The sequence below is a fragment of the Lepidochelys olivacea genome (genome assembly GCF_965140295.1).
Source record: "Lepidochelys olivacea isolate rLepOli2 genome assembly, chromosome: 10".
NCBI lineage: Eukaryota > Metazoa > Chordata > Testudines > Cheloniidae > Lepidochelys > Lepidochelys olivacea.
In genome coordinates, this window is record NC_140420.1 from 61,123,376 (window position 1) to 61,135,702 (window position 12,327).

General features: G+C 38.0%; 1 protein-coding gene across 2 annotated transcripts in view; it reads right to left on the reverse strand.

The window, feature by feature from the left end:
- Window positions 1–12,327, reverse strand: part of UNC13C (unc-13 homolog C) — a gene marked incomplete at its 5' end in the record, with an annotated part of 390,158 nt that overhangs the window by 81,993 nt on the left and 295,838 nt on the right. The window contains 2 exons of one of the 2 annotated variants that reach the window (XM_084641194.1): window positions 5,735–5,764; window positions 6,225–6,302. In XM_084641194.1, the coding sequence (XP_084497320.1) occupies window positions 5,735–5,764; window positions 6,225–6,302 (108 nt within the window). The remainder of the gene's footprint in view (window positions 1–5,734; window positions 5,765–6,224; window positions 6,303–12,327) is intronic. The other variant, XM_084641195.1, reaches the window with a different exon arrangement.

The following is a 12,327-nucleotide window of genomic DNA, read 5'->3' on the forward strand; positions in this document are numbered from 1 at the left end:
TAACAGGTCCATCCATCTTTATAGTGAGGAAGGAACACATGCTCCATGCCAGTATCACCCAACAATAGCCAAACTAGTCCCCTTCATTCTTCATCCAAATGAGTAATACAACATAAACAGAGAGGAGTACACTATAATTTTTCTATTCTTATCAATTTCTTTTCTCTCTTTGGATGAAATGCACCTATGCACATTCTTAGCCCCCAGCTGTGCAAGGAGAGCCAACCATGCGGGCAGGTGTCTATCTGCATGGTTTTCTTTGCATGTTCAGGTCCCACTTACATCCTCAAAATGGATGTTAAGTGGGACTTAGTGGTGCATGGGGTTTGAGGTGACAAAGGGGTGAGTTCTGGAATACAGAGCAGTGTTTCTGAACTGGTAGGTAATGACCCATGGGGGGTTACAAACTAATCAGGGACTGGGGTTTGCTAGGCATTGGACATTTTATTACAATTTAAAGCAAAGAAAATCTCACTACCCCGGTGCCCTTACCCTTCAAGGTCAAGTACTCTCTATCATCCACTGGAAACACAGACACAAATAAATTATATAGGGTTATTTTTACTCTTATGTTTATAGTTGCACTTTTTTTTTAACTTCAGCTGAGGCAATGCCAACCCAAAAATATGAAAAATACAGACATAGAGTACATCCCTCCATCTTAACACTCACATCTTATATGTGGGAAGTGGGAAACTGAATCTGAATCCCCCTGGACTTTGTGGAAGTTCAGATCAGTGTCCAAACTTCTTAGCAATGAGGGATGTAAGTTGTACAGATAGTAAACAATACATGGCAGATGTTAGTCACTTCACTCAATGTACTACAGGATAAGTACAAGAAAGAATCCGAATAGAACAGAACAGAATGACAAGTCATTATTAATCTTGTTTTGCATTTACTTCAGTGGGAGTTTTCCTGATTAAGCACTGAATAAAAACTGAGTAAGGGATATTTGTCCTATTTTATTTAAATATGTTAAAAATAAAGAATAAATATCACTGTAACACTCAGTGCCGTAACTAGGCATTCTAGTGCCCAGGGCAAGCAAATATATTTGCGCCCCCTAGTTTTTTCTCCCGCCACCATGGCTTTGCGCCCTGGTAACACTATGAACGTATTTTAAGCCATCTTCTCTTGCACATTAAGTTGTATGCAAAATAATACAAGACAAGTATATTTTTAAGGACTGTCATCATGTTTATTTCATTCATGCAGTATCACAGGTAAATCTACACATGTTCCTATAAAAGAGTAACCCCCAGGCAATTCCTTAGCCAAAACTTGGCCCAAACAATTTACTTTTAATAATGAAAACACCACAGTTCTAAGTCGAATGATGATTAATGGTTTACCATTGAATGTGTTATGTTCCTGTCTGATATGTGTTTTGTCTAACAGTCTGTATTTTCCTTTGTGATATAACATTAATGATAACTCATTTTATCCCAAATCAGGGCTTGCAGATCCTTGCTGAGTTTCAAGGAAACAAGATTTAGAAGCAGCACTGTAACTTAAATTGGACTTTTCTGCTCTATTCAAATATTTATCTAGGCTATGAGAGCATTGATACGGCAATTAATTTCTCAGTGTGTCAACCCTCATTTCTCATTTACTATATAACTTAATATTCAAGTAATAGAGATGGGGGTTCATAACTTACACAGACTATTTTCAGTGTTTTATGGTGTTTGAGACTAGTAACGCTATCAGAAACATAGAGGAGTTCTATAGAGAAATAATCTTACTGGTGCAATTCAAACACGAGTAAAATGGATGAATCCTATATAAAGTAGTGTAATAGGAAATAAACATGGTTAGGTGGGCGAGCGTACTTTGTGAGTGCATTTGTTTTCAAGATGAGTAGTACAGGATGACTTAGGAGACCAGTAATAGAATTTTGGAGTCTTTCGGATTTAGGTCACTGGGTCAGAATGGGAACTAGATTGCGATTGTTGTTACAACACTGTAAATCTGCAGTAACTCTAGATTTTAGGCTGCGATCAGAATCTGACGATGGGTTATTAGTTACAGAAAGTCACTGAGGTTCGAAGGCAATTTGGTGCCTGATATGAAATATGCTGTTAGTCTCAGTTCTTAGAGAAGAAATGCCAGACTGGATCAGACCTGAGGTCCATTTAGTCCAGTATTCTGTCTCTGATAGTGGCTAGAACCAGCTATTTCACAGAGTGGCTAGGACCAGGTATTTCACAGGAAGATGTAAGAATCTTACAATACATCTTCCCCACACATTAGGTCTCCTAATCCACTATCGTTAGCAACTGGTTTAGGCCCTGAAACATGAGGTTTAATATCCTGTTAATAATTTTGTTAGCATTAACTATTATAGCTCTGGATATTCTTCTTAGCCATATAAATATCCAATCCCCTTTGGAATCTTGCTAAATTCTTGGCCACAACACCACCAGGAGGCAATGAGCAGCATCGTCTAATTATGCATTATATAAAAATGTATATCCTTTTATTAGTTTGGATTTGCTACCTTTTAATTTCATTGACTGTCCTCTTGCTATTGTGGGAGAATAGAAGTTTCCTATCTACCTTCTCCAGACCATTCATTATTGAATATATTTTTATCATGATTTGTATAGTTTCTACGGTAACAATTTCAGTTTTTCCAACCTCCCTTCATATGCTTCCAATCATTCTGGCACTAATATGCATCCTTACTGGGCATCATGGACACCAGAGATTGAATGGCCATGGTGGTTCTCATCCACAGAGACAGGTTAGAGTCAAGGAATATCGGTGCAGCAGTATGGAGAAATTTATGCTAGTACTGTGGGTGTCCTGGGAATAGAGAACTTTGGAGTCCTGAAAGACTTTCACAAGTATTAAGTTCACTTAAAAATATAGTAAGTGAAATAAAATACTGTTATTTTATATATTATTTATTATTTGTATTACCACAATGCCTAAGAGACCTAGTCATGGATCAGCACCCTATTGTGTTAGGCACCTTGTAAATGGAACAAAATGACAGTTCTGTTCCAGATAGCTTAGAGGATAAGAGACAACAGATTGGCACAGACAGACCAACAGGGAACACATGCTGTACACACCTCTTGCATATCCATCTACTCCTGTAATGCAGTTTTTGATCTTTTTTAAAATCACATGAAACTTTCCGAGAAAAAGATAATATAATTTCTTAGGGAGTTCCCCCCCCCCCATTTCAGACATGAGCCAATTTTGGAGGGAAAACAGGATAACTCTTAAGTCATAAAGGAATGAGGTTTAAAAAAATCCAGTTAGAAACATTTCAGCAATTGCTGTCTACAAACATTAATTATCAGGAGAAAAGAATGTAGCTCTCTGCCACTACTTACACTTCTCTACCCTTTTGTCCTCAACAGCTCCTCGTTCCCCTTCCAAATTCTTAGTCCCCTCTTACCAACACAAATCCATTCCACTTTTTCTTGTCCTCCTTCCCCTTCCCTCTGGTGATTTCTGCCCTCCCTTTTTGGACCATCCTTTTCATTTCTTGCAACTTTCCTTGTTACCACCTCCAGCCCTTCCATCCAAACCTGACACTCCATCCTACCCTCTTCCCGCTGGAATTCACACACTATCTCAAAAAAGATCATTGCCATCCACTACCTTTCCATATCTTGCTGTATCTATCTCCTGGCACAATGATTAGGTAAAGGGCTAGCGGGAATAGTTGGGATTGTTTTTTTTTTTAAATAAACTGATTGTATGCTTATCTCCTTTATAAGATACTTCTCCCCTGAGATTTTTCTTTGGGGCAAGGACTGTGTCTAATGTCTCATTTGGAAACCATCTACCCCATTCCGGGGAGCATCCTCATGCAGATGATAATAATGAACATCTGAGTGAACAGTGGATCCTGTGCATCTGATTTTTAATGTCAACACAGAGCTGCACAGTTAACCTATGGCTGCGTAATGAAGCAACAATACACAAATTAAACAATAATAATTCAGATAACACCCAGCAGATTTTTGTTTTCTAGTAAGAATCTGGCTGATACACTTTTAGCACCCCTTATAATGAAGCATTGACAAAAATATTGCAGCTCTTCATTTCCAACTCCTTAAATAGAGAGAAAAATCTCTTAAAATACGTAGAGATATGTAGAATCAGTAACAGCTATGAAATATGTAGAATTAGTAACAGCTATAAAGAGGTTGCTGCTTTAGGAGGAATATTAGAGATGTACTTGAGTGGGAACAGAACATTCACCATCCCTATTTGTTCATGGGAAATCGGAAGAGTTCCACTTTTACACAGCTGAGCTGATTACATTTTACTGCCCATTTAACAAAAAAGATACCAACAATAAATCCACAGTATTTCTATAAATGTTTGATGTGCCTCCCCGTCCTTCAGTTTTAGCCGGTACATCAGCCTACCATTGCTACTGTACATTGACTCTGATTTTATCAGATGCAAAAATTTGCAGAAATGTTTTTGGTGCGGGACCCCTCAAAGCGCTAAATGAATGAATGGCAAATAATGTACTTTGGGCCTAATTCTAAAAGGTGATGAGTTTTCTTAATTATCACTGACTTCAGTATCATGGGACGTACTCTGAAACTGGCAAGATTGGCTCCTTAAAATATTATGATTTATACAGTTCCTAAAGAGATGAAGTATTAATATACAGCTGGAAATTGATAAAAAAAACCCTGCATTTCATTCCAATTATGTATATGTAATTACCAATAACATGATCATTGCTAAGGCAATTGGATTTTGAGTACCTCACTCAAATCTTGAGGTCGTCTTTATTCAAGGAAGAAAACAAGTTTTACAAAGCAACTTCATTTTCACAGAGCAAATCATTATTTGAAGCTTGATTATTCGATCTGTAGCTTGGGATATGTCACATCATATTGTGTTAGTAACACCTTAAACAGATATGAAGCTTTTAAAGATAGCCTGCATGTTGCACAAAAGTTGCACATTTATACTGTAAATCATTTCTTTAGTGTTCTTTAAGAAGAATTAGATTTATGTCTTCAGACCTTTGTTTTAGCTAAAGAAACATATCACAATAAAATTAGAAGTGAAGAGCATTTTAAGGTTCACATTTGTCCGGGGTGGGTGGTGGGCATTGACTTCCCCTTTCATGTTATTCTAGCTAATAAAAATCAGGCTTTAAAATGTTTCTTGTATCAGTGTATAGTGATTCACACTGAACATAACGGTTTGAAAAAGAATACATTAATATCTATTTAATTAGTAACATCAACACTTTCCAGATGGAAGGTCTGTTCTGGGTGGAAGATCTGTAAACCTTACTTGTGTGACTAATCATTTACTTCAAAGGAGCTACTTGACAACCTGTTTCACCAAAGCACCTCTGTATGTGGTTATGTCCCATTAAAGTCAATGGGACTTAAAGACATGCTTAAAATTAAGCACATGCTTTTCTGCGTACGAATGATTGCTGGAATGCTGCTTGAAGGGATTAGAATTACTCATTTGAATGAGATTTGCAAGTTTGGGACTTTAGGTATTGAAAGTGCATTGAAAAGAATATATTTTACAACCTTCTTGTGATTTATGGAATACTTTACACTATTTGCATATTGAAAGATTTAATGCAGAGTGTAAACTGAGTGCCAAAGCATAGTAGTTAGCATTATAGGGAATTATTAAATGCAAACATGGAAATTAGTCGGAAACTGTTCTTAGCCTTAGGAAACATAGTCAGGTATAATAAAAGATGTTTACTATCACAAACCTCATAAGAGAATCGCTCTCCTTCTTTCTTCTGCTCAGTGGATTGCAAGTCAAAGGCATTGGACAAAGACATGACACATTACAGACAAAGCACAAGGCACATTTTCTACAGAATGTTGTAGATGCAAACAAAACAAACTGGTACATAAAAAAACAAAACAAAATATATACCAGTACGAACATTCAAATCAAGCGGGCACTACAGAATGCAATATAAAACATCCAATATTGGTTGAACTTTACAGATCATTAGCATGTTTCTATGAAAATGCATTACTTGTTTCCCCAGACATTCCCAGTGCATTATATAGTTCTCACATGGCATTGCTTTTAAATAAAATATTATATTTTTTCAAACTCTGTAATATGTCTTATTTTTACATTTTGATTTTCTTGGCAAGCAGAAGCAAAGGCTATGGATAGGTTGCGAACATACCGCTAATGATCTCTAAGTAGCTGTGCAGTGAACGCAGGGAATTAAAACCACCTACCTCTTTTCCTCCCATAGACTCAAACATTTTCTCAAGCTGGACTCGCAACTGCTGGATATTGTTCATCAAGATACAGGGCTATAAATAAAGTATAGCATGTGTTGTTATATGAACAAACAGATACAAACAAACTAAAACATAACAGTTGAGAATGGCCAAAAGGAAGAAGTATAAGTAAAGCGATTCAAGATTGCAATATCTGGTTCTTTTTTGCTGGAAATCCATCTTCCTATTCCAGCATAAAACTGATACATTTATGTACTACAATGAAGTTAACATTTGAGATCTCAGCATATGAATAAATCAGGCAATTCTATAACAAACTAAATTATTCCACAGGTGCACAATTTTGCATTCCTTTAAAAATGCTTTAATAATCTAAGCAATATTAGTCGCATAAACATGCCTTCATATTTTATTTTTAAAATACTATTGTTTAAACTTTTCACGTAAGCCATTGTCTTTTTTAAACTGTATGCCAAAGACTGAGGGAATCGCACTGCAAAAGATAGCAACTGCCAGATACAGAGATTAAATTAAACGGATTCTACTATGGAGGCTTTGTAAATTCGTATGGCTTTATTTACTACTTTGTAATATAAAAAAAATCTTGATAATAGAATTCTGTTTTGGCAGGATTACTGTTCCAGTGCATCTGCACATTACATTCAAATCTGCAAGAAATGAATTTCTATAATGCATCTATACTTAAACCTCACAAGAAGATGACGGGTGCTAACAGCAACCCACATACATTTAAAACCCTTTTAGTCTGTGATGCAGCTCACTGTTGGCTGAAACATGGTTTGAGTAGACTAGGGTTCAGAAGAGCATTTAAATAATTCAGCAGCCTACTCTATAAAATCTAAGGGAACTCAGGGTCAGAAAGAAAAAGGAAACTGGAGAATAAAATAGAAGATCCTTATTTAGTATTCTTAACCCTTTCATCACTCAGTCTCAATAAAGTACAGTAAATTTTAGCACACTGTCCTGAGATTCTCATCTCTCTTCCTCCCCCAACAAGTGACTTGACCTCATGTAACTACTGAACCATTCTCCCCATCCCCGCCCACAAGAGGCAGCCACCCTATCCCCTTTATGTCCTGCGCCTTTTTCTATCTGATATTGGTGCTGGATCCTTAAGGATTGGGTCAGAAAGAATGTGAAAGAGGGTACTCAGCACCAGTGAACTGGGGCATCTTGGATTACATTCCAGTGAAAAGACCCCACCCCCAATTAGTTCCCCATGGAAATAAACCTGCAAACCCTTGAAAACAGCCAGTTTCTATCGTGAAAAATGTTTATTACAGCAGTGCCAACCAAGTACGTAGCCCCTTTGTTCTAGGCAGTGCACAAACACAGAGTACTAGAGTCTGTCATATCTTAAGGTTAGGGTACTGCAGTGGTTGATATTTCCATAAAAGCATAAGCAAAGCAACAGTGTTTAAAAGGCTGTTGACATTTCCTGGAAAACTTGAGAAACATTAACATTAGAAACAATTCTGCTTATATATATCCTAGTTCAATGGTTCTTCAGCTGACATCTGTGGAGCACTTGTGTCCAGGGAGCTACATCTGTTTTAATGGGGAAGCATGCCCAATCAAAACAGTGGGTAACTAACTCTGCCATCCAAGAAATTCCAGTTACTTGTGCATCAGTCTTCAAAGGAGCTCCACTGCTCATATTGCTGAATGGGAACTAAAATTTGTGAAAGAACCTTTCATTGTTGGGCACCCTTTGGTAAATATTTAACCATGATCAAATCTGCAGATTACACTGAAATTCAGGGGATTTGGAGGATAGAACCCAAATACAAAATGAGCCAAAGAGAGATTGTATCTGATCTCTTCTATTACAACTAGAATTTAAAGGTAGGAAAGGATTAAAAGCAGTGGGTAAGTGGAAAAGGTTATGGGCAAGGAGGACAGTGAATAATAAGTATAGACAGAGAGCAATAAATACACAAATAAATAACTAAATATGCCTATGAAACAGGTAAATATACATATGAATTATATATCTATACACACATCTGCATTTCTATATAACATTGTACAACAGCTGTGTATGTGTATACATACAAAATTTTAAATAATGAAAATAAAGTTTGATGCTGGATGAGAATATTATAGAATCAATGGGTCTGGGTTCAAAATAATTAGAGAAATAACAGTTTGTCTTACTGCCTCTCTATTATTTCTTTTTCAGCATATTGTGTTTTTAGGATCCATTACTACCAGACATAGTGCTTACTACTGTGAGAACTCCCAGGCCACAAGACTTCAATGGGGAGTATTCATGGTAATACACATTATGGCTAGCAGTAAGTGTTTGCAGGTTCATGTCATTCGTTTATTCACTTTTGGGAGGGACCTACCTTATTGTATGCAAGAAAAGCACCCACTATGTTTTGGGTACTATAAATACATAGCCACAAAGCTCTAAAGTCGCTGCAGGGAAGGTGCGGGGCTGGGACTGAGCCAGGAGGTTGCCCACATCAGAGTCTCTCTCTTTTAAGAGCATATTTGAGAACCACTGGTCATCTTTGTATGTCATTTCTGACATTACCTCCATGAAAAAAGTATACTTGTTACCTACTGCTTAGTTGTATTCATCTTCTTTTTGACACATCATTATTGCTTGTTTTGGAAACAATCTGTGATGTCACTAACAGATGATTATGATTTCTGATGGGGAATACAGCACATGTATTTCTTTTAAACCAGGGGTTCTCAAACTTTTTTCTTCTGAGTCCACTCCAACATGCTATAAAAACTCTACGGCCCACCTGTGCCACAATAACTGGTTTTCTGCATATAAAACCAGGGCCAGCATTAGGGGGTAGCAAACAGGGCAGCTGCCTGGGGCCCCACGCCACAGGGGCTCCTGTGAAGCTACATTGCTCAGGCTTAGGCTTTAGCCCTGGGTGCCAGAGCTCAGGGCCCTCAGCTTCAGCCCCATGCAGTAGGGCTTCAGCTTTCTACCCTGGGACCCTGGATCCCAGCAAAGTTAATGCTGGCCCTGCTTGACGGCCCCCCTGAAACTTCCTCACGGCCCCCGACGGTGCCCCGGACTCCGGGTCGAGAGCCACTGTTCTAAACAACTGCCAGTGCTCTTGACAATAAAGGAAGAGAGAAGATAAATACATTGAACAAGTATCAGGTGAATTGTTCCTAATGAGACAGTTTTCAAAGTTTCCTCTGAGATCATAGTTGCTTATTAAGGGCCTGATCCTGCACCTGTTAATTCACTGGCAAAATTTGCATTGACTTCAATGAGAGTAGATCTGAGGCTCAAAAATGTTCCCAGTTTATTGCATATGTTGAACCTTAGAATTCTATTTATGGCACCTTAGAGGAATCAGACAGCCAAACAGAACAACACACAAAACTGAATACCAAGCACAATGCATAAAACTGAAATATGTTCATAAACAGTGACAGGCTGTGGGGAAATATGATGATACATTTAATAAAGAAGTACACACCATAGAAAATGTACAGCTATGTCTGTTTTTTATTTGAAAAGTTCCTGTAAATTTTATTGAATGGAATTAATAAAATGGTCCTAAAATAAATTTGATAACTTTGCACTTAACACAATCATAAAGCAGTATTTATTTAAATCTCTTCTAGCAAATGAAAAACAGGAGATGGCGTTTTAGTATAACTTGGGATCACCAAATCAAATGAAATCTCATCAATCTAGAAATATGAATTTCAAATAGATGATTTCTAGTAAAAATAAGTTATCTTTCTATAAAGTCATTTGTTGTAATCCTTTATGCCTTTTCTCCGTCACAAAGCCATAATGAGAACAACCTTATCCAAAGCCTTAGCAAAGATTAGCGTTCCAGGGTGACTTCAGAAATCAATCACTTCAATGATGAAAAAAATCCCATTGGAAAGACTAAGAGGCAACACAAACAGTGTGATTTGATGACCTAACATTAGGTATCAGAGTCCTAATTTGAAATGAACTGTAAGTACAATAAGAAAAGGAGTACTTGTGGCACCTTAGAGACTAACCAATTTGTTTGAGCATGAGCTTTCGTGAGCTACAGCTCACTTCATCGGATGCATGCCGTGGAAACTGCAGCAGACTTTATATATATGTATGGGGGTGGTGGGGGGGATGTGAGAAAACCTGGATTTGTGCTGGAAATGGCCCACCTTAATTATGCACATTGTAGGGAGAATGGTCACTTTGGATGAGCTATTACCAGCAGGATAGTGAGTTTGTGTGTGTGGTTTTTGGGAGGGGGGTGAGGGGGTGAGAGAACCTGGATTTGTGCAGGAAATGGCCCAACTTTATTATCATGCACATTGTGTAAAGATTTGTCACTTTGGATGGGCTATCACCAGCAGGAGAGTGAATTTGTGTGGGGGGGTGGAGGGTGAGAAAACCTGGATTTGTTCTGGAAATGGCCCACCTGATGATCACTTTAGATAAGCTATTACCAGCAGGACAGTGGGGTGGGAGGAGGTATTGTTTCATATTCTCTGTGTGTATATAAAGTCTGCTGCAGTTTCCACGGCATGCATCCGATGAAGTGAGCTGTAGCTCACGAAAGCTCATGCTCAAATAAATTGGTTAGTCTCTAAGGTGCCACAAGTACTCCTTTTCTTTTTGCGAATACAGACTAACACGGCTGTTACTCTGAAACCTGTAAGTACAATACTACAAATCTTAATTAACTTGCACACTACATGTAAAGTGCAATTGGCTATGGCAACATATTGGGCCAAACCCATATATAAACAACCGTCTGGAGCAGGTGGGCTGGATTACTGACAGATGCATGAGGGGGAAAAACAGGGGATGCATTCACTCCCACATCATGGGAGATACTCTGCCCCAAGGTATTTTCAGCTCAGTGGCTCCTGTGGGAGGTAGGGAGAATCCATGTAAAGACACACAACATTTGCATGTGTATATCTATATCTACACTGATTGCTTATTTCCGCTACTTATGGCAATAGCTCACAAGATGAAGAACCTTGACTGAACCATGAAAATGACCTGCTGGGCAAACTTATGACAACATGGTATTCTGGTATGTTGTGAACTGACTAGCTGCGTTTCTTGGCTGCCAAGCCTGGCTTGCTGCTTAGTGTCTTCTTTCTGATGTAAGCAAGATTTAAGCATTGCCAGATGCAAAATGTGTGGAAATCTCCTTATGTATGTCTTTTTCAATATGTTTTCGGTAGGGGCTCCAAAGATGAAGATATTTGAAGTAGAAAGGGAGTCTGAAATATGACACATCCATATAAATAAAATTCATTCCCTTGTAGAAATATTAATATAAAACCACTGCCTAAAGTTACAGGTTTCTAAACTCTCTCATTACTCTTAGTTTTATTTACTGACATTATATTAAATGTAATTGCATAGTAAGCAAAGAATATTTAAGTCTTTTTCCACCATACGTATCGCTATGGTTTGGTAGAAAAATTAATATTTCAAATGTTGTCTGTGGTGGTTAGAAGAGGAAGGAACCAAGGACTGTTGCTCTTTAGCTATTAGAGAAACAAGGTGGGTGAGGTAATATCTTTTATTGGACCAACTTCTGTTCGTGAGAGAGACAAGCTTTCAAGCTTACACCAAGCTCTTCTTCAGGTCTGGGAAATGTACACTGCGTACAGCTATTTAGCTATACCATATTTCTGATTTCTTTTGTTGTATATGCTGGTGACCTTTGGATTGTGATAATATCAAGCTCCGGTGACAACGAGGGCATATTATTTCCATTTTTCCATTTATTCATTTCCAATCTCAGTTCCAATCTCACCAACATAGTTCCTCCCCCAGTTCTATGTGTGAAAAAAATAATTTGTGCTCCAGTTTAGTTCTCAACTTTCATAAATCTATAAAAGCGTTCTGAACTTCTGGGTTTTTGAACAACAGCTTTTCATTTTCTCAAAATCTTTTACTTTAGCTTAGTTTAGGATAGTGGGCCCAGTCCTTCCAGAAGCCAAGATTCTCCTCCAAACACCCTTAAGTTGTCTGGACTCTAATGGGAGTTGATGTGCAAAGAACCTCACAGAATGCCCACCCCATTCAGGGACGGTTTGCTGGGATCAGCAACGGGTGAGACCATCC